Here is an 18,854-nt window from a genome sequence, read left to right as displayed (position 1 = left end):
TTTGTCACTGCCTTTAAAAAGACTCAATAATATGTTAGGTTGTTGTGAGGTAAAAGAAGGCTGTAGGAAGGAGGTTTGGAGAAGGGACTGTAAGAAGGATATGAAGGAGGGATGGAGCTGCAAAAATTGAATGGGGGATAAGGAGGCAAAAAGGATCAGAGCAAGGCTGCAAATTGAGAGACAACAGTTTTAAATCTTCCAGCAAAGGAATGCTCAGCTGACTCAGATCCGAGAAAGCTTTAAATTACTCAGGTAATGAACTCCTCGCAAATGAATGTGGGATCCCTGGCTTAAGGCAGTGTAAAATCAGGGGCTACTGTACTTGGAAAAAATACAGTTAATTGATACATTTAAATTTGAGATTGAGATATGAGATGCAGGACAAAAAGATAGTAGAGGATTGTTGATTGATGGGTGTGACTCCCATCCTTGTTTTCTGAATGTGAACTGTAAAAGCAGTGGAAGTACAAAATCATAGAAAATAGTTGCAAAGGAAGGAAACTACAGGGGATGGGCACAATCGAAATGTGTTCAAGGGACACTTACTGCATGTCCTTGATAAGTATATACCTATCAAGCAGGGAGGAAGTGGTCGAGCGAGGGAACCACGGTTTATTAAAGTATTTGAATCTCTTGTCAATAGGATGGATTGGCCATGTTAAATTGCTCATACTGTCTAGGGATGTACAGGCTGGGTGGATGAGCCATGGTAAATGCAGGGTTACAGGGATAGGGTAGGGGAGTGAATCTGGGTGTGATGCTCTTCAGAGGGTTGGTGTGGACTCAATGGGTTGAATGGCCTACTTCCATTCTGTAGGGATTCTATGATGTTAATTCTCGTCAGAGTATTGAGTACAGGAGTTGGGAGGTCATGTTGTGGCTGTACAGGACATTGGTTAGGCCACTGTTGGAATATTGCGTGCAATTCTGGTCTCCTTCCTATCGGAAAGATGTTGTGAAACTTGAAAGGGTTCAGAAAAGATTTGTAAGGATGTTGCCAGGGTTGGAGAATTTGAGCTACGGGGAGAGGCTGAACAGGCTGGGGCTGTTTTCCCTGGAATGTCGGAGGCTGCGGGTTGACCTTATAGAGGTTTACAAAATTATGAGTGGCATAGATAGGATAAATAGGCAAAGTCTTTTCCCTGGGGTCAGGGAGTCCAGAACTAGAGGGCATAGGTTTAGGGTGAGAGGGGAAAAATATAAAAGAGACCCACGGGGCAACTTTTTCACACAGAGGGTGGTACGTGTATGGAATGTGCTGCCAGAGGAAGTGGTGGAGGCTGGTACAATTGCAACACTTAAGAGGCATTTGGATGGGTATATGAATAGGAAGGGTTTGGGGGAATTGGGCCGGGTGCTGGCAGGTGGGACTAGATTGGGTTGGGATATCTGGTCGGCATGGACAGGTTGGACCGAAGGGTCTGTTTCCATGCTGTACTCTATAACTCATATTCCAATCATGACCAATCATATTTAAATTGATACAACTGAACGTACAACCTAATCATATCATTACATATCCACAACTCAAACTATTAATTTGAACTTGCCATTACAGGGAACCTACACTGCTTACACAACCTTCCCATCAGCCTATACGTCTATTTTCACTACCAGTTAAAGGCATGCGAGACTCAACATATTACCTCTGTTTCTCTCTCACAGATGCTGTCAGACCTACTGGGTTTCACCAGCATACTTCACGTTTGCCTCACCTTTACTTAATTTGTTTGCTAAGTTAAATGCAAGTGCAGTTAGATGCTTTCTTCTGTGATGGATTCCCAGTGAATTCGGAGTTACAGCACTCTTATGCAATTATTTAAAACCTTGTTCTTGGGAAGCATGTTTCTGAATTTGAACAATTTTACATTGTGCTTTAATGAATCAGCAGTGAAGCTACTAACACTGTAACTTAGCACTGAACTTGGTTATTCTAGGTATAGGATCAGATAACATGCCTGTCCTTTTCAAGTGTCGAAGAACATTTCCAAGTAAATTGTCAAAAGACATGAACTACATGTCTTCCATAAAAAAAACTGAAAGCATATTTCTTCCTTTTTAAGGTGAATAAACCATGTTCAGCCTCTCTAGTGAATTCAAAGCAGAAAAGATGTTGCTCCCCTGTTTGGAATCAGTAAGTAGATTCAGGATGGATCAGATTGAGTCAATCAGCTTGGAATTTAGATTTTGTATTGAATTTTTTTGGAAAATTCACAGTAAAGCTTTTATTTACTACTTGGGTTATCAACTGAGGATACTGTGTGGTTCACTAACATACTATTGTATGCGTGTTGAATCGATATTCCGGTTAATTATGAGCTACTGCTATTAACATTTTGTTGTAGGTGTAGGTAACTACAGGGCCTGCTTCGTATATTGTTTCAGAGGAATCCCTGCATGTTCTAACTCGATGAGTGTCTTCTACGATTACATTTTGGCCCAGATAGTCACTGGAGCACACACTATGTTTTGGGACTGTGAGGAAAATCCAAACAGAAAAGGCTCTGGGAATTGCCTGGGAAATTGAAGATTCAGATAATTACGTGAAGGAGAAAAGATTAGCTTGGACAAATGTGGGCTCATTGCAGGTGGGGATAGGGCAGTTTATAACAGAGAAATGGTGAAGAAACTAAACAGTTACTTTGCATCTGTTTTCATGGAAGAAGATAATGAGTATTTACCAGAAATGCAGGGCAACTGAGCGAGCAAACTCAAATTTCTATATGCTTAAAACCAAGGCAAGAAACCGTTGCTACTAGAAAATGACAAACAAATGGTTAACTACAAACAAAGACAGAAGTTGCCGGAAAAGCTCAGCAGGTCTGGCAGCATCTGTGAAGAGAAATCAGAATTAACTTTTCGGGTTCGGTGACCCTTCCTCAGAACTGAGGATCTGAAACATTAACTCTGATTTCTCTTCACAGACGCTGCCAGACCTGCTGAACCTTTCCAGCAACTTCTGTTTTTTTGTTTCTGATATACAGTTTTTATTGTTGTTTCAGTTTTTATTGAGTAATCAAGTACAAAATTGGCTTTAAGGTAGAAGACAGAAGGTAGTGGCGGAGGGTTGTTTTTTTCAGACTAGAGGCCTGTGGCCAGCAGTGTTCCGTAGGGATTGGTACTGGGTTCACTTTTGATTGTCATTTATATAAATGATTTGGATGAAAATATAGCAGACATAGTATCATAGAGTCATAGAAATGTACAGCAAGGAGACAGACCCTTTGGTCCAAATCGTCTATGCCGACCACTTGGCTTATAACCCTCTGAACCTTTCCTATCCATATACCCATCCGGAAGCCTTTAAAATGTTGTGATTGTACCAGCCTCCACCACATCCTCTGGCAGCTCATTCCATACACGTACTACCCTCTGTGTGAAAAAGTTGCCCCTTAGGTCTCTTTTATATCTTTCCCCTCTCACCCTAAGTCTATGCCCTCTGGTTGTGGACTCCCCCACCCCAGGGAAAAGTCTTTGTCTATTTGTCCTATCCATGTCCCTCATGATTTTATAAACCTCTATAAGGTCACCCTTCAGTCTTCTACGCTCCAGGGAAAACAGCCCCAGCCTGTTCAGCCTCTCCCTATAACTCAAATCCTTAACTCTGGCAACATCCTTGTAGATCTTTTCTGGACCCTTTCAAGTTTCACAACATCTTTCCGATAGGAAGGAGACCAGAATTGCATGCAATATTCCAGCAGTGGCCTAACCAATGCCCTGTACAGCTGCAACATGACCACTCAACTCCTGTACTCCATTCTCTGACCAATAAAGGAAAGCATACCAAACGCCTTCTTCACTATCCTATCTACCTGCGACTCTACTTTCAAGGAGCTATGAACCTGCACTCCAAGGTCTCTTTGTTCAGCAACACTCTCTAGGACCTTACCATTAAGTGTATAAGTCCTGCCAAAACTTGCTTTCCCAAAATGCAGCACCTCACATTTATCTAAATTAAACTCCATCTGCCACTCTTCAGCCCATTGGCCCATCTGATCAAGATCTTGTTGTAATCTGAGGTAACCTTATTCAATGTCCTCTACTCATCTAATTTTGGTGTCATCTGCAAATTTACTAACTATAACCTCGTATGTTCATAATCAAATCATTTATATAAATAACAAAATGTATTGGACCCAGCACCGATCCTTGCATCACTCTACTGGTCATAGGACTCCAGTCTGAAAAACAACCCTTCACCACCACCCTCTGTCTTTTATTTTCGAGCCAGTTCTGTATCCAAATGGGCAGTTCTCCCTGTATTCCATGAGATCTAACTTTGCTAACCAGTCTCCCATGCATGGTTAGTAAGTTTGTGGATGACACCAAAACTGGTGATATAATGGACAGTGAAGGAGAAGGTTATCTAAGATTACAAAGTGATCAATTGTGTCAATGGGCTGAGGAATGGCAGATGAAGTTCAATTTGGATAAATATGAGGTATTGCAAGACTTATACATTAATGGTAGGGCCCAGATAGTATTGTAGAACACAGAGGCCGAAGGGTTCAGGTACATAATTCTTTGAAATTGCATCACAGGTAGACAGGCTAAAAAAGCTTTTAGCACAACTGCACAGACATTTGAGGATAGGAATGGGGATGCCATGTTGAGGTTGTATGGGACATTGGTGAGGTCCCTTCTGGAGTATTGTGTCCACTTCTGGTCCCTCTGTTATGGGAAATATATTATTAAACTAGAGAGGGTTTAGAAAAGATTTACTAGGATGTTGCCAGGAATAGAGGGTTGGAGTTATAAAAATAGGCTGGATGGGCCGGGACTTTTTTCACTGGAGAATGGAAGGTTGAGAGGTGACCTTATGGAGGTTTATAAAATCATGAGGGGCAAAGATAAGGTATTTTCCCTAGAGAGGGGAAGTTCAAAACTGGGGGTGCATGTTTTTAAGGTGAGAGGAGAAAGATTTAAAAAGGACATGAAGGGCAACATTTTTAGTGTGTGGAATGAACAGCCAGAGGAAAGTGATGGATGCAGGTACCGTTACAATGTTTAAAGACATTTGGATAAGTACATGAACAGAAAAGGTTTGGAGGGATATGGGCCAAGTGCAAGCAGGTGAGTTTGATTTAGTTTGGGAATATGGTCAGCGTGGACTAATTGGAGTCTGTTTCCTTGCTGTATCACTTTATGACTGTATGACCTTCTTGAGTGGAACCTTATGAAAGTCCTGGAAATCCAAATGGATCACATCCACTGGCTCTCCTTTGTTACCTCCTCAAAGAATTCGAACTGATTTCCCAGGAGTGATCTTCCCTTGACAAAGCCATGCTGGCTCAACCCTATTTTACTGTGCACTTCCAAGTACTCTGCAATCTCATCCTTAACAATGGATTCTAAAATCTTGCAAATGATTGAGGTCAGGCTAACCCATCTTTGCCTCCCTCCCTTCTTAAACATTGGCCATTTTGTAGACCTCTGGGACTCTCTCTAAGTCCAGTGAATCCTGAAAGATCACATCAACAGCTCTACAATCTGCTCAGATTTCTCCTTCAGAACTCTGGGATGTAGTTCATCTGGTCCAGGTTATTTAACCACTTTCAGACTTTTCAATTTCCCCAGCACCTTCTCCTTGGTGCTGGCGCCTACACTCACCTCTGTTCCCTAACTCTACTGGAATTCTGGAATGCTGCTGGTGTCTTCCCCTGCCATTTCTTCATTCCCCATTACTACTTCTCCAGCCTCATGTTCCAGCGCTCCAATCTCCACTCTTGTTCCTCTTTTACCTTTGAATATCTGAAACGACTCTTACAATCTTCTTTGATATTACTAAGTAGCTTACTTTTATCTTCATCTTCTCCCCTCCTTATTGCTTTTTTATCTGCTGGTTTTTAAAAGCTTCCCAATCTTCTGGCTGACCACTTCACTTCTGTACCACGTTGTATGTTTTTTCTTTTGCTTTTATGCCGTCTTTGACTTTCCTTGTCAGGGGCAGTTGTTGTGTCCTCCTCTTTACTGTCCCCTCTTCCTTGGGGTGAATTTCTGAATTACCCCAGAAACTCCTGTCATTGCTGCTTCACCATCTCCCGTGCTAGGGTCCTCATTCAATCAACTCTGCCCAGTTCTTCCCTCATGTCTTTGTAGTTACCTGTATTCAATTGTAATACAGTTCCATCTGATTCCAGCTTCTCCCGCAAGGTGAATTCTATCATATTATGGTCACTGCCCCTAGGGGATTCCTTTACCTTAAGCTCCCTAACAAGTCCACCTCATTGCACATCGCTGGATTCAGAATTGCCTGTTTCCCAGTGGGCTGAACCAGAAGCTGCTCCAAACAGTCTCATAGACATTCCACAAATTCCTTTTCTTGAGACCTGCTATCAACCTAATTTTCCCAGTCCTCCTGCATATTCAAGTCCCCCATGATTATTGTAGTTCAACAGGTTTTTTTGGAAGTGCTAACTTTCGGAGTGCCACTCCTTCATCAGATGGCTTTGGAGTTTAAGATCATGCTGAAGGTCAAGATCTTAACCTCCACAACCACCTGATGAAGGAGTGTCACTCCAAAAGCTAGTGCTTCCAAATAAACCTGTTGGACTATAACCTGGTGTTGTGTAATTTTTAACTTTATCCACCCCAGAGCAAAAACGGCACCTCCAAATCATGATTATTGTAATATTACCTTATTTACATGTCTTTTATATTTCGTGATTTATTTTCCTCCCCATGTCCTAACTTCTCCTTGCAGGTCTGTACACAACTCCCACTATTTTTGCCTTTGTGGTTCTTCAACTCTACCTACACAGACTAGAGTGGTGCTGGAAATGCACAGCAGGTCAGGCAGCATCCGAGGAGCAGGAAAATCAACACTTTGGGTAGGAGCCCTTCCTGATCAAGGACTCCTGCCCGAAACGTCAATTTTCCTGTTCCTCGGATGCTGCCTGACCTGCTGTGCTTTTCCAGCACCATTCTAATCTTGACTCTAATCTCCAGCATCTGCAGTCCTCACTTTCACCTACCCACACAGATTCAATGCCTACCAATTCTACATCACGGCTTGCTACTGATTTACTTTCATGTGTTAATAGCAAGGCAACCCTTTGCCATAATTTCCATGCAACTGAACCCACCCCCTCCCCCCCATGCCCGCACCAATGTTTAGTTTAAAGCCCTGTTCACAGCCCTAGTTATGTGATTCACCAAGACTGTGGTCCCAGCATGGTTCAAGGTGAAACCCATTACATTGGAACAACTCTTTCCTTCCCCAGTACTGGTGCTAATGTCCCATGAATTTGAACCGATTTCTCTCACGCCAAACAAAAAGTTGGTGAAACAATAGTCGAGCCTAGAATGTTAATGGGATCCTGAAAAATCTGACCAGATCCTCACACAAGGAAGATTCTATCACCGAGGAAGCAGTTGACTATTTAAGAAGTTTAATTGGGCAATTAAATTGGTTAGGCATAGCAACTGCACTGGATGCATTCAATGTATTAGATTTAAACACCATGTGGAAATTTGCCACTATTGAAATGCTGAAGGCACTTAAGATATTGAAGAAATTAAGTTTAGGATAGTTGACACTCAGATTTCCAGCCTTGGGTGACCTAGAATGAACTAAATTAGTTATTTTGAATGATACTGCGCATGCTAATCTCCAGGTGGATTTTCATACACAGCAGGATTCATCATATTAATTATATACTCAGTATATTAGTGGAAAGAAATGACAAATGTTGTACATTAGCCTGGGAACTGAAATAAAAGAAAGTTGTTAAAAGCATCTTAGCTGGTACATGTACTGGTAGATATGACTGATATGACAATGTATTTATATTGTATTTTAATAAAGTCCTACATTGGTCTGTGTGGGAAAAAATGTGCCTTTACAGAATGTTCAATTATCACAGCACAGTTACCCAAGTCTACTTGACAGAGTGCTGCAGAAAAGATTAATTTCATGAGAGCAAAAACAATCTAAGAAAGAAGGGAAATTTCAGAATTAAAATAGGTTGATGCAAGTAATCCAGCCCAGGTATTTTTCTTGTGATGCACCTCAAATAGTCATTACTAATGTTCCAGATGGAATACAGGTTATAGTGAAGGTTGACTGTCAGTCCCTGTAACATATCACTTCAAATGACATCCATGCCTGCTGATTTAAAACCTGTTGAAGCTAATGTTTTCAGTCACAGAATCATACAGATCTATAGCACAAAGATAGGACCCTTCGGCCCATCATGTCTGTGCCTGTCACCTAACAGTTCTTATCCTATTTTCCAGCACTTGGCTTATAGTCTTGTATGCCTTGGCATCCTGTGTCAGGTAGATGAGTCAGAGCATGCAGGTACGTCCGGTGAAAAATGGCATAAATGATAGCTTAATTAGAGCACTCACTGGTCTCTGATGCATCTTACATTTTAACTTTTGTAACAGTGTCTGGGGATCTATCCAGATCAATCTGCATCATTAATTTAACTTGACTGCCAAAGAAGCTTCTCCAACTCATACTGAAATACCTTCCGGGGGGAAAAAAAACAAGAGCCCTGTTTTCTATTTAAGCTTTTCCTCCCCTAATGTTTTTAAACATTTAAATTACAAATTGGCTTTCTGGTGATTTTGACAGACATTCTCATTAAAATGTGAACTTTTCAAAATTGTTCTAAAGATGTTACATCTTGAAAATAATTTTAAAAGAGTCAATTAAATTAAGAAAACCTTGTGTGACAAAAAAAACCCTCCCTGGTTCCATGTCTATTAATACATATTCCCAACCAAAACCTCTAAATCTAATTTTGAAATTTTCAAGTTATTTAGGCTTGGGAACAATGTTGGGCCAAGTGCTGTCTAAGCAATCCATTAGTAAATTGATGCTCTAACTTAGTGCATGCAGGCAGCTAGGTCAATTTAAATGGCTATGCAAACCACAAGACATGTTACTCAAAAGTGTTTTTTAGGGAAAGATTCTCATTGGTCTATGTTAATAGGCATTTCCAACACCACCTTTGGATTACTGTTATGATCTCAGATGATGTTACTACTACGCAAGTCAGATCCCAAACATTAACCTACTTGATGGATTGTATTTTATTGACTCTTGGGTTTAACAAGTAGAATCTCACTGAAGCATAAACATGCAATGCTGCAGATCACACTCGAACAAAGAGCAGTGATTTATCAACAATGGAAATCAAAATAAAATGGAAAAACCCAAGCTATGTATTTGAGCTCTATTCTGCTCTGTGGGACTGGCATGTACCATGAGTGAATCCATGAGAAAAGGCATCATCACTCTTATCTGCAAGTAGAAGTGGGAGAGCGAGGAACTCAGAAATTGGAGACCCATCTCACTACTGAATGCAGATTACAAAATTCTGTCAAAGGTAATCGCCAACCTGGTCAGGTTTGCTCTGGGGTCGGTGATTCATCCTGACCAAACCTGTGCTGTACTGGGCAGGAAGATCGCTGAGAGTCTCGCACTCCTCAGGGATACGATCGCCTACGTGCAGGACAGAGGGTTGGACACCTGTCTGATCAGCCTGGACCAGGAGAAAGCCTTTGACAGGATATCACACACGTATATGAGAGATGTTCTCCCCAAAATGAACTTTGGGGAGGGAATCTGCAATTGGATCAGACTGCTCTACACCAACATTGTCAGTGCAGTCTCAATCAATGGGTGGGAATCAGATAGCTTCCCCGTCAGATGTGGAGTCAGGCAGGGCTGCCCTCTCTCTCCTGCCTTGTTTGTGTGCTGCATAGAGCCATTTGCCGAGTCCATCAGGAAGGATGTGAGCCTGAGAGGGGTGACTATTTCTGACAGCTGGGGCCTGCAGGTTAAGGCCTCCCTGTACATGGATGACATCGCGTTTTCTGCTCGGATCCACTGTCCATGCACAGACTCATGTGCATATGTGACCAGTTCGACCGGGCCTCGGGGGCCAAGGTAAACCGAGGCAAGAGCGAGGCCACGCTCTTCGGGAACTGGGCCGACCAATCCTCGATCCCCTTCACCGTCAGGACTGACCACCTGAAGGTGCTGGGTATTTGATTCGGGGGGGCTGGGGCGTGCGCCAAGTTTTGGGAGGAGCGTATCAGCAAAGTGAGGCAAAAACTGTGCAGATGGAAGCTACAGTCACTCTCCATCGTGGGAAAAAACCTGGTCATCAGGTGTGAGGCACTGTCGTTGCTGTTTTACATGGCACAGGTCTGGCCTATTCCCAGAACCTGTGCTGCTACAGTCACCTGGGCCATCTTCCAATTTATATGGGGATCAAAGATGGACCGGGTCTGAAGAGACTCGATGTACAAAGATCTGGGCAATGGTGGAAAAAATACACCCAATGCCACCCTCACCCTGATGGCCACCTTTGTGTGTGGCTGCATCAAGCTGTGTGAGGATCCCGGTACGCAAACACCAAGTGTCACTACGTACTGGGGTTCTACCTGTCCCCGGGCCTGGCCTCGCTGCCGCGGAACGCTCCGAGTAGTTGGACTGTTCCACATCACCTGTCCTTTGTGGAGAAGTTTATGAAGGAAAACACCTTTGACCATAAGTCCATCAGGAAGTGGTCAGCACGTAGTGTCCTTGAGACCTTTCGGGAAAAGGGGAAGGCGGATCCTATTGAGCGGTTCCCTGAGCAGACTGTCAAAGCCATTCGGCAGAATGCCTCATTGCCAGAACTTTCCAACAAGCACCAAGACATGGCTTGGCCGGTGGTGAGAAGGGCTCTGCCTGTGAGATCCTTTATGCACGCCCGGACTCTCTCCTGCACTGCACGCTGCCCTCGAAGCGGCTGCGGGGGGGACAAGACTGTCACACACCTCCTTCTGGAATGTGCCTACGCAGAGGAAGTCTGGAGAGGAATGCAGTGGTGCATGTCGAGGTTCGTCCCGAGCAGCTCCATGACGTGGGACTCCGTGCTCTACGGTCTGTTCCCCGGGACGCACACCGAGACGAACATCAACTGTGCCTGGAGGATCATCAACTCAGTGAAGGACGCTCTCTGAACGGTCCGAAACCTGTTGATCTTCCAGCTGAAGGAGTTGACCACGACTGAGTGTTGCAGACTGGCACATTCCAAGATCCAGGACTACGTGTTGAGGGATGCACTGAAGCTTGGGGCAGCTGCCGCCAAGTCACGGTGGAGAAAGACCACTGTGTAACATCTGCCTGCCTAAGCACAGGGGTCCGACGCAGTATGGGGGTTCCACTGAGTCCCCTGCTAAATATGTGGATAGTAATCATACAGACCTGTATATACGAATGATTATTCTGTCTCTGTATGCCAAGAAATGGAACATTTACGTATGTATGGCATGTCCACTTGTACAGATCATCAAAATATTTTATGAATAAAGTATATTTTGGAAACAAAAAAGAAGTACTCATCATAAAAATTAAAAGATTTTTTAGACACGCAATAAGAGTAAAACCCATTAATCCCAAAACACTCACAGTCATAAAGTCCTGGTGTTGTACAGCATGGGACAGATCCTTTGGTCCAACTTGTCCATGCTGATGTCCTAAATGAATCTAGTCCCATTTGCCAGTATTTAGTTCACACCCCGCTAAACCCTTCCTGTTCATGTACCTATCCAGGTGCCTCTTAAATGTTGTAATTGTACCCGCCTTCATCACTTCCTCTGGTAGGTCATTCCATGCACACACCACACTTTGTGTGAAAATGTTGCCTCTTAGGTCCCTTATAAATTTATCCCCTCTCATCTTAAACTTATACCCTCTGGTTTTGGACTCCCTACCCTGAGAAAACGACCTTGGCTGTTCACCCTATTCATGTCATTCACGAATTTATAAACTTCTATAAGGTCACCCCTCAGCCTCCAATGTTCGAGGGAAAATTGCCTGCATAAATTGAAAAGAAGCAAAACAACTTTTGTATTGTACCCAAACAACCCACCTACTACTGCACCCAAAAGAAAAACACTCATACGTTATTCACATTAGAGTCTCTTGACTTAACATTTCAGTAGGTTTAAGTCACTTATGACTTCGTTAAGATTATAACTGTGGACAGCCTCTTCCTGGAGCTATCACAGACCTGCAAGTCAATGTACTCAGTTTTATGTAATCTCTTCTGGGTTTTATCCCTACACTTCTGGTTTGGGACTAACACTAATCTTGCATTCTAAAGCAACCTGTTCACTATATATCCTTCCCTTCTCTGGAACAGTGGTCTACACAGCCATCCTATTGCAAAGATATCATAGGATATCCCCACTTAATGTCAAATCTTAAACTAAAAGTCTTTTTCTCTCTTAGCTATGGGCATTTCTCTGAAGCTTAAAACAAATACTAGTTCCAGACATTTCTAACACACCTTGAGGCCCCTTTATTTATCTTTCTGGATGACAAACAATCTAAAATAAGCAAAACCTATTAGTGGCACACAAAACCCATTTTCCCTAACACCTTGCTTCCAAACCTATTTTCAAAAGAAGTCACCATGGCTACAGGAATGCTTACAAGCATTAACTTCAGACACAGAGAAACTCACCAGGTGCTAACTCAGAAAACTGAAACCCCAACTCAACCTACATTACATTCCATTTTCCCTGCTGCTGTGCAGTTATTGGAGGTCCATGGATGGCAACAATTTTGAGAACCGAAAGTTAATGTATCCATATGTGAATCATTATGAACATGGCATGCATCCGATTGTGACAGTTCTGCTCCTTTAACAAGGTTATGTTGTCCTTGGCTGTTTTTTTCAGAGAGGTTGTAGAAGACACAGTCTCCGAAAAGTCTGGCATTGAAGTGTTTTAGGGCTTACAAGTGATTATTGCTTACAGATACTGCCTCAGGAAACAGGCTTTCAAGTTTTGAAAGGGGAGTGGCCAGTTCTCCCAGTTCAGTTTTTCTCTGGCTTGGTTTGGCTTTTAGCAGTAAAGTTGAAAAAGCTGCTGGACCCTAAAGAAGCAGGTCCATACTAATCTCTCACTGACTTCTCTCCTGTAAGACCCAGTGTTTGATTTTACCTTTTGTGTTTATGAGCTTTGTTGCAAGTATTTGGAACAGCATCATTAAGTTGGGATGATCTGTTGGGTTTTCAGATAGGTTATGTTATTTGGTATTCTGCTCTCTTTTGTTCCATTCGATACTCTTTTAAATAAATTCTATTTTATTTAAAACTAAGTGGGTTGACCAACTGCTTCTCTCCTGGAATATCCATGTTACACCTACTTAAAACAACAAGCAAAGTTAGGATCTGGGCTACTTTGAGGAGATCTGGCTTGGTCCATAACACAGCTTAGAGAGAACAGTGCTCACAATGATGACATTAAATGTTATATTTTATAATTGTGTACATCACACTACCTCTAATGCTAATGTTGTGCCTCCAGCAGATTTCCCCTGACGTTGCTCACAGGATTTTGCTTAGAATCTCTACAGTGTGGAAGCAGGGCATTTAGCACATGGAGTCCACTCTAATCCTCTGTGGAACATCCCACCCAGATCCATCCTATTCCTATACCCTTCATTTCCCATGGCTAATCCACCCAGCCTACGCATCCCTGAATACTATGGGCAATTTCACATTATCAGTCCACCTAACCTGTACATCTTTGAATTATCAGAAGAAACTCAAGCAGACACGGGGAGAACATGCAAATACCACACAGTTACCCAAGGGTGGAAACAAACCCGGGTCCCCAGCACTGTGAGGCAGCAGTACTAACCACTGAGCCACCACACCGCCTCATGGTAATATATTGGCTTGCAATGCTCCGTGTAAAATTCTGCCACTAGGGTGGCATGGTGGCTTAGTGGTTAGCACTGCTTCCTCACAGCACCAGGGTCCCAGGTTCAATTCCAGCCTCAGGTGACCATCTGTGTGGAGTTTGCACATTCTCCCTGTGTCTGTGTAGATTTCCTCTGGGTGCTCCGGTTTCCTCCCACAGACCAGGTGAACTGGCCATGCTAAATTGCCCATAGTGTTATGTACATTAGTCAGAGGGAAATGGATCTGGGTGGGTTACTCTTTGGAGGGTCAGTTTGGGCTGAAGGGCCTGTTTCCACACTGTAGGGAATCTAATCTAAATATTGCAGCTAATTACAATTTAGCTTGTAAGCGTCAACTGTTTGCAATATAAAATTTCCCTATATCAAACATAAACCGCTCATAAATATCAGGATGGAATGATTGTTCTAGGTTTTTAACAGTGCCAAAAAGAGCCAATTTAAATTGTTGTTCCCTTTCTCTGTTTGGTTTCTTGCATCTCAGTCCTGAAGAGTGCGAGATTGAAAGTTTCACCTTCACGATCCATTTTTAGTAATGATTAAGTTCTGTATTACCAAGCAATTATTTCTGTGCTTTTCCCCTACACTAGCTGATCTTCCCTGGCATTGCTCATGGTAAGTGAGAGGATGTAATTATAATGAGAGAAGTGCACGTCTTGATGTACAGCATTTTGTACTTACCAATATGAATCTTCGTCACTTTAATGTTATGCTATTGAATTCTTAATTCAACTGAGCACCAGGTCAGTCAGAGTTTGAGATTAACCACAAAGTAAGGTCAAACTGTAATTATTCATTAGGATGCAACTCAAAAGCTCAAATTAAATGTTCAACTTTCCTTTCTCCCTATTGTTGAGATTATTTATAAGCAAGTCTTTTTCATGGTTGGACGTGTAATGACATGACACTATAATAACAACTGCGGCCAGCACATTCTGTGGTGAGATGTGAACCTGGACTTTTCTAGCTCAGAGTCAGAACATTATTCCTGTGCCACATGATTACATTTACTTTTATGTCATATTCTACAGCTATTGGCTTTTCAACTCTGGGGCTTTTTTCAGGTACAACACTGCTCACTCAGGCCCCCAAATGGTGGGGAGAAATATTGCATGTTCTCCACCATCTGAAGCTGGTGGCTAAAATTGAAGAGGTCCCCCTGAATTTTGAGGCCTCTGAATCTTGTATCACTAAGGGGTTTTCTACTGGCAAGGGACTTTCTGTGTCTGTTTCAAATGACTGAAAGTGGCAACAAAGAAATATATACGACATTTGATCGGTGAATCCAAAACAATTTTGCACAAAAAACAAAAGCTGAACCAAACTGTCAAGAAAAGTCTCAGAACATCTTTTGAGTCAAATTTCATAGCAGATTTGATATAAATATTGGGCAGTAAAGTGGGGGCTTAGAGTTTGGGATGAGAAGGCACCTGCCCGTGTGGTGTTGAATGAGTGATTGGCATTTATAATTGACCTACACTCCTTATTTCTGGGTGGCACAGTGATTCAAAGGTTAGCACCTGCTACCTCCTAGTCCCAAGGATCCAGGTTTGATTCCTACCTTGGGTGACTGTCTGTGTAGAGTTTGCATGTACCCCTGTGTCTGCATGGATTTCCTTTGGGTGCTCTGGTTTCCTTCCACAGTCTAAAGATCTTCAGGTGAAGTAGATTTGGGATTACAGGAATAGGGTGGGAAACCGGGTCTGGCTGTTCGGACAGTCAGTGCAGACTCAGTGGGACAAATGGCCTCTTTCTGCACTATAGGGATTCTACTATTGTCGTGTGGTCCTGCACTGCACTCCTCTCAGTAGAATTGCCAACAGCTTTGTGCACTGCAGGGAGCTCAATTAGCACTGAGACAGATCAGGCAGACTTCACTTTGTAACGGTACATTCCCTCAAATGAGAAAAGCAAAATACTTTGATTCTTGGAAATAAAACAAAATACTGAAAACAAACCCTCTGCAGGTCAGGCAGCATTTGTAGAAATCGAAAAAACTAATGTTTCAGGCTCACATTTTATCAACTGAGCCAGTGAAAGCTCATTGGCTTCTAATGCTGACTCCATTTCAACCTCTGCAGCTGCTGCCTGACCTGTTGAGTGTTTATCACCAACATTTTGTCCCTTATAAAGAGAAGCTGCACTAATGTATTGGAAGCTGCTGGAAAGTCATTTTGGGAGACTGAAGCCAAAGGGAGGGTCTGTCGGAAGAAGTATTCCCTGCTTCGGTGGTGCCTCCCGGGAGATCTGCATGTCCTGGATGGAGACCTGGAATTTTATCATGTTCCTGTGAGGGTGGGAAATCTTCGATGCAGCCCCTCAGAAAGGGAATGGGATCGAGATGGAAAAGTTAATTCCACGAGGGTGCGGCAGCAATGCAGAAAAAAGCTTGATGATCTCAGTTGGGTCAAGGTGAGAGATTGTTCACAGAGAGATTTTTTGTAGCACTAACGTTGCACCATTTGGACAAAATGTGACCAGTTCACTCTCAAAAGATACACAGTTCCCTTTTCAAAAGACCGCACACGCGCGCGCACACAACACATACACACTTACCTAAAATGCAGACAGTTATCACACTCATTTTCCTTTACCTCACGCACTGCACATGTTTAAAGCTGTCATTGAAGCTATATATCGGGCCATGGGGATGTGAGTTGGTATTAAATTGGCATGGTGAGTGGGTGGGTGGGAGTTGTTGTTAGGATGTTAATGGTTAAAGAGCCTAACATTTAACAAAGTCACTGGGACCTAGTCCCAAGAACAAAGGAGGGCCTTTTAACCCAAGCTGTCTTGGCATTTGAATGGCACAGTGGCTGCTTCCAGTCTTCCTCTGTGGCTACCAGACTTGGCTTTGTCCCCCCTTGAACGCCTGTTGAGGGAATTCACCTTTCAGGGTCATACTACTGAGGCTGGGAGCAATGAGGCAGGAATTTTCCTGACTTGACTACCCTCCCTGGTGACAAACATCTGGATCCAGACTCTCTGCCCCACATTCTCCACTTGTATCTGCACAGTTCATTTCTGCAACTTTATGCACATGCAGAGACAGGGCGGTCACATCTCCTGTGTGCATTGGCATTTCAGTAAAAAAGCAATCAAGCTCTCAATGCTTTCAAGATACTAAGAGGGAGGCGTCATCATCCAGTGTGAAGCCCTTTAAGAGCGGTCAGCTATAATCAAAGGATTGGTTCTTCAAAAAAAAGAGAGCTCAATCAACCCAGAATGTGAGAAGAGATGCATTAATTTTCAGCTCCCATGAGTAAAGTTTTTACTGAGAGGGGCATCTCAGAGAGGGAAACCAAGTCATTCGAAAGGCCAGTGACACACTCAACAATCCATTTGGAGATTGTCACCTTTTACAGCATTAGAACACATAACTCATAATGACTGCTTTGGTCTCCTTCATTTAGAGAAGATTGAACAGCCCTTTGACTGTGCAGTAGATGCCGAGTGTGGATTAATCTAGATCAAAAGTGCTGTGTTCAATTAGCGCAATGCCATTAAGCTACATTTGTGGAATGACAACCATGTCACAGATCAGGGTTACAACACCTGAGGGTCAAATTTCCAGCAGGCATCATCAAAGCAGTTCAGAACATTACGGAATTTTAGATGTACATGAGTTATGGCTAAAACCACTCACAATCTCTTTTACAATGTTATGTACAAGTTCAAGATTCCATTTGTCTGAATCAAGCCCCAAAAGGGTAAAGGAGAGGAGTACCCAAAGACAGTCACCAGCACCTAACAGAACGAGAGAATGGAGGCGTTATGCTTCATAAAGGCAGAGAGTGCACAGGGATGCCAGTTTTATAAAGAGTGGGGGAGAGAGAGGGGACAATTCTGTAAATCCTTTTTTTAGATTAGAATCAGTCTGAACATTGTGGCACAGACAATCTCACATGGGGCAGCTCGCACTTTCAATGCATTATCTGGGCCAACATGACACCAATTGAGAATGTAACTTTTCGAAAACGTTTTGCGATTTACATATGAAAGAACTGAAACCAACATGATCATTCTAAAAGATGAGAGACTTAACAAACAATCCATGTCCTTTTCAGCATATAACTTCAGTTAAATCACACTGTAAACTTCTGCGACAAATACTGTGTCTTACAATCTTATACTCCACAATCACCTGATGAAGGAGCAGAGCTCTGAAAGCTTGTGCTTCCAGATAAACCTGTTGGACTGTAACCTGGTGTTGTGTGATTTTTAGCTTTGTACCCACCAGTCCAACACTGGCATCTCCAAATCATTTTAATGCAGTGACTTAAAATTCTGAGAAGTAAATACCACACAGTGTAGAGGCATGTATCTTTCCTGTACCTGTACAGAGTCTCTGAAAGGCTTGGTTCTCCTGAGGGTGCCCCTCTAAACGGCACTGGAAGCGGTGCTGCCAGAACTCCGGGAACCACGGGTTGCGGGTGTTGCTGTCCAACTTCAGCTTCAGGTAGTAGTCATCAAACCAGGTGACCTCAGCGGACTGCAGCTTAATAGTGATCCCTCCCACCGCCTCCTGTTCATAGGCTTCAATCACTTCCTCACGGTCTGCCCAACCATCGCTGCAGCAGGAGAAAGTAAAGACATGTGAGAAAAAAGTCAGGGCACAAAATATAGAAGACGATATAATATTTATGAATTATTGAGATTTCAAGAAATATTTCTTTCCACAGAGAGAATGCAAGAATATGGAACTCACTACCATAATTAATAGTTATGGTGAAAAGATAACCTGATTTATGGGGATTTTCCAAGAAAATGTTTAAGAGGCATCTCGACAAATATAGGCATAGGCAGGGAATAGAGGGATATCGACCGCATGGAGGCAAAAGGTTTTTAGTTTAGAAAAGGCATCATTTGGTTTAGAAAAGCCAACACCTGAATAGGAAGGGAATAGAGGGATACAGATCCTGTGAGTGAAGATAGTTTTAACATGGAAGGGCAAAATGTGTTGGTGCTGGCTTGGAGGCCGAATGACCTGTTCTTGTGCAGTGTGCTTCTTTGTTCTTTATGTGTCAGCACAGGCTTGATGGGCCAAATGGCCTGTTCCTGACCTTTGTTCTTTGTAAATCAGAGACATGCTGAGGAAAACCATTACTCATTTGAAGTCTGCAGTCACGTCAAACTA

At 42.8% G+C, this 18,854-nt stretch overlaps 1 protein-coding gene across 1 annotated transcript in view; it reads right to left on the bottom strand.

Annotated features, from left to right (window-relative positions):
- LOC140472648 (metabotropic glutamate receptor 1-like) overlaps positions 1–18,288 on the bottom strand; it is a gene marked incomplete at its 5' end in the record, with an annotated part of 97,555 nt that extends 79,267 nt beyond the window's left edge. Inside the window, one exon of the mRNA XM_072567507.1 lies at positions 18,053–18,288. Coding sequence (XP_072423608.1) covers positions 18,053–18,288 — 236 coding nt within the window. The remainder of the gene's footprint in view (positions 1–18,052) is intronic.
- Between the last annotated feature and the right edge of the window lie 566 nt (positions 18,289–18,854).

The sequence above is a fragment of the Chiloscyllium punctatum genome, unplaced genomic scaffold (genome assembly GCF_047496795.1).
Source record: "Chiloscyllium punctatum isolate Juve2018m unplaced genomic scaffold, sChiPun1.3 scaffold_395, whole genome shotgun sequence".
Classification (NCBI taxonomy): Eukaryota; Metazoa; Chordata; class Chondrichthyes; order Orectolobiformes; family Hemiscylliidae; genus Chiloscyllium; species Chiloscyllium punctatum.
Note: the sequence above shows the minus strand (reverse complement) of the source record. Positions and strands in the feature narration are given on the sequence as shown.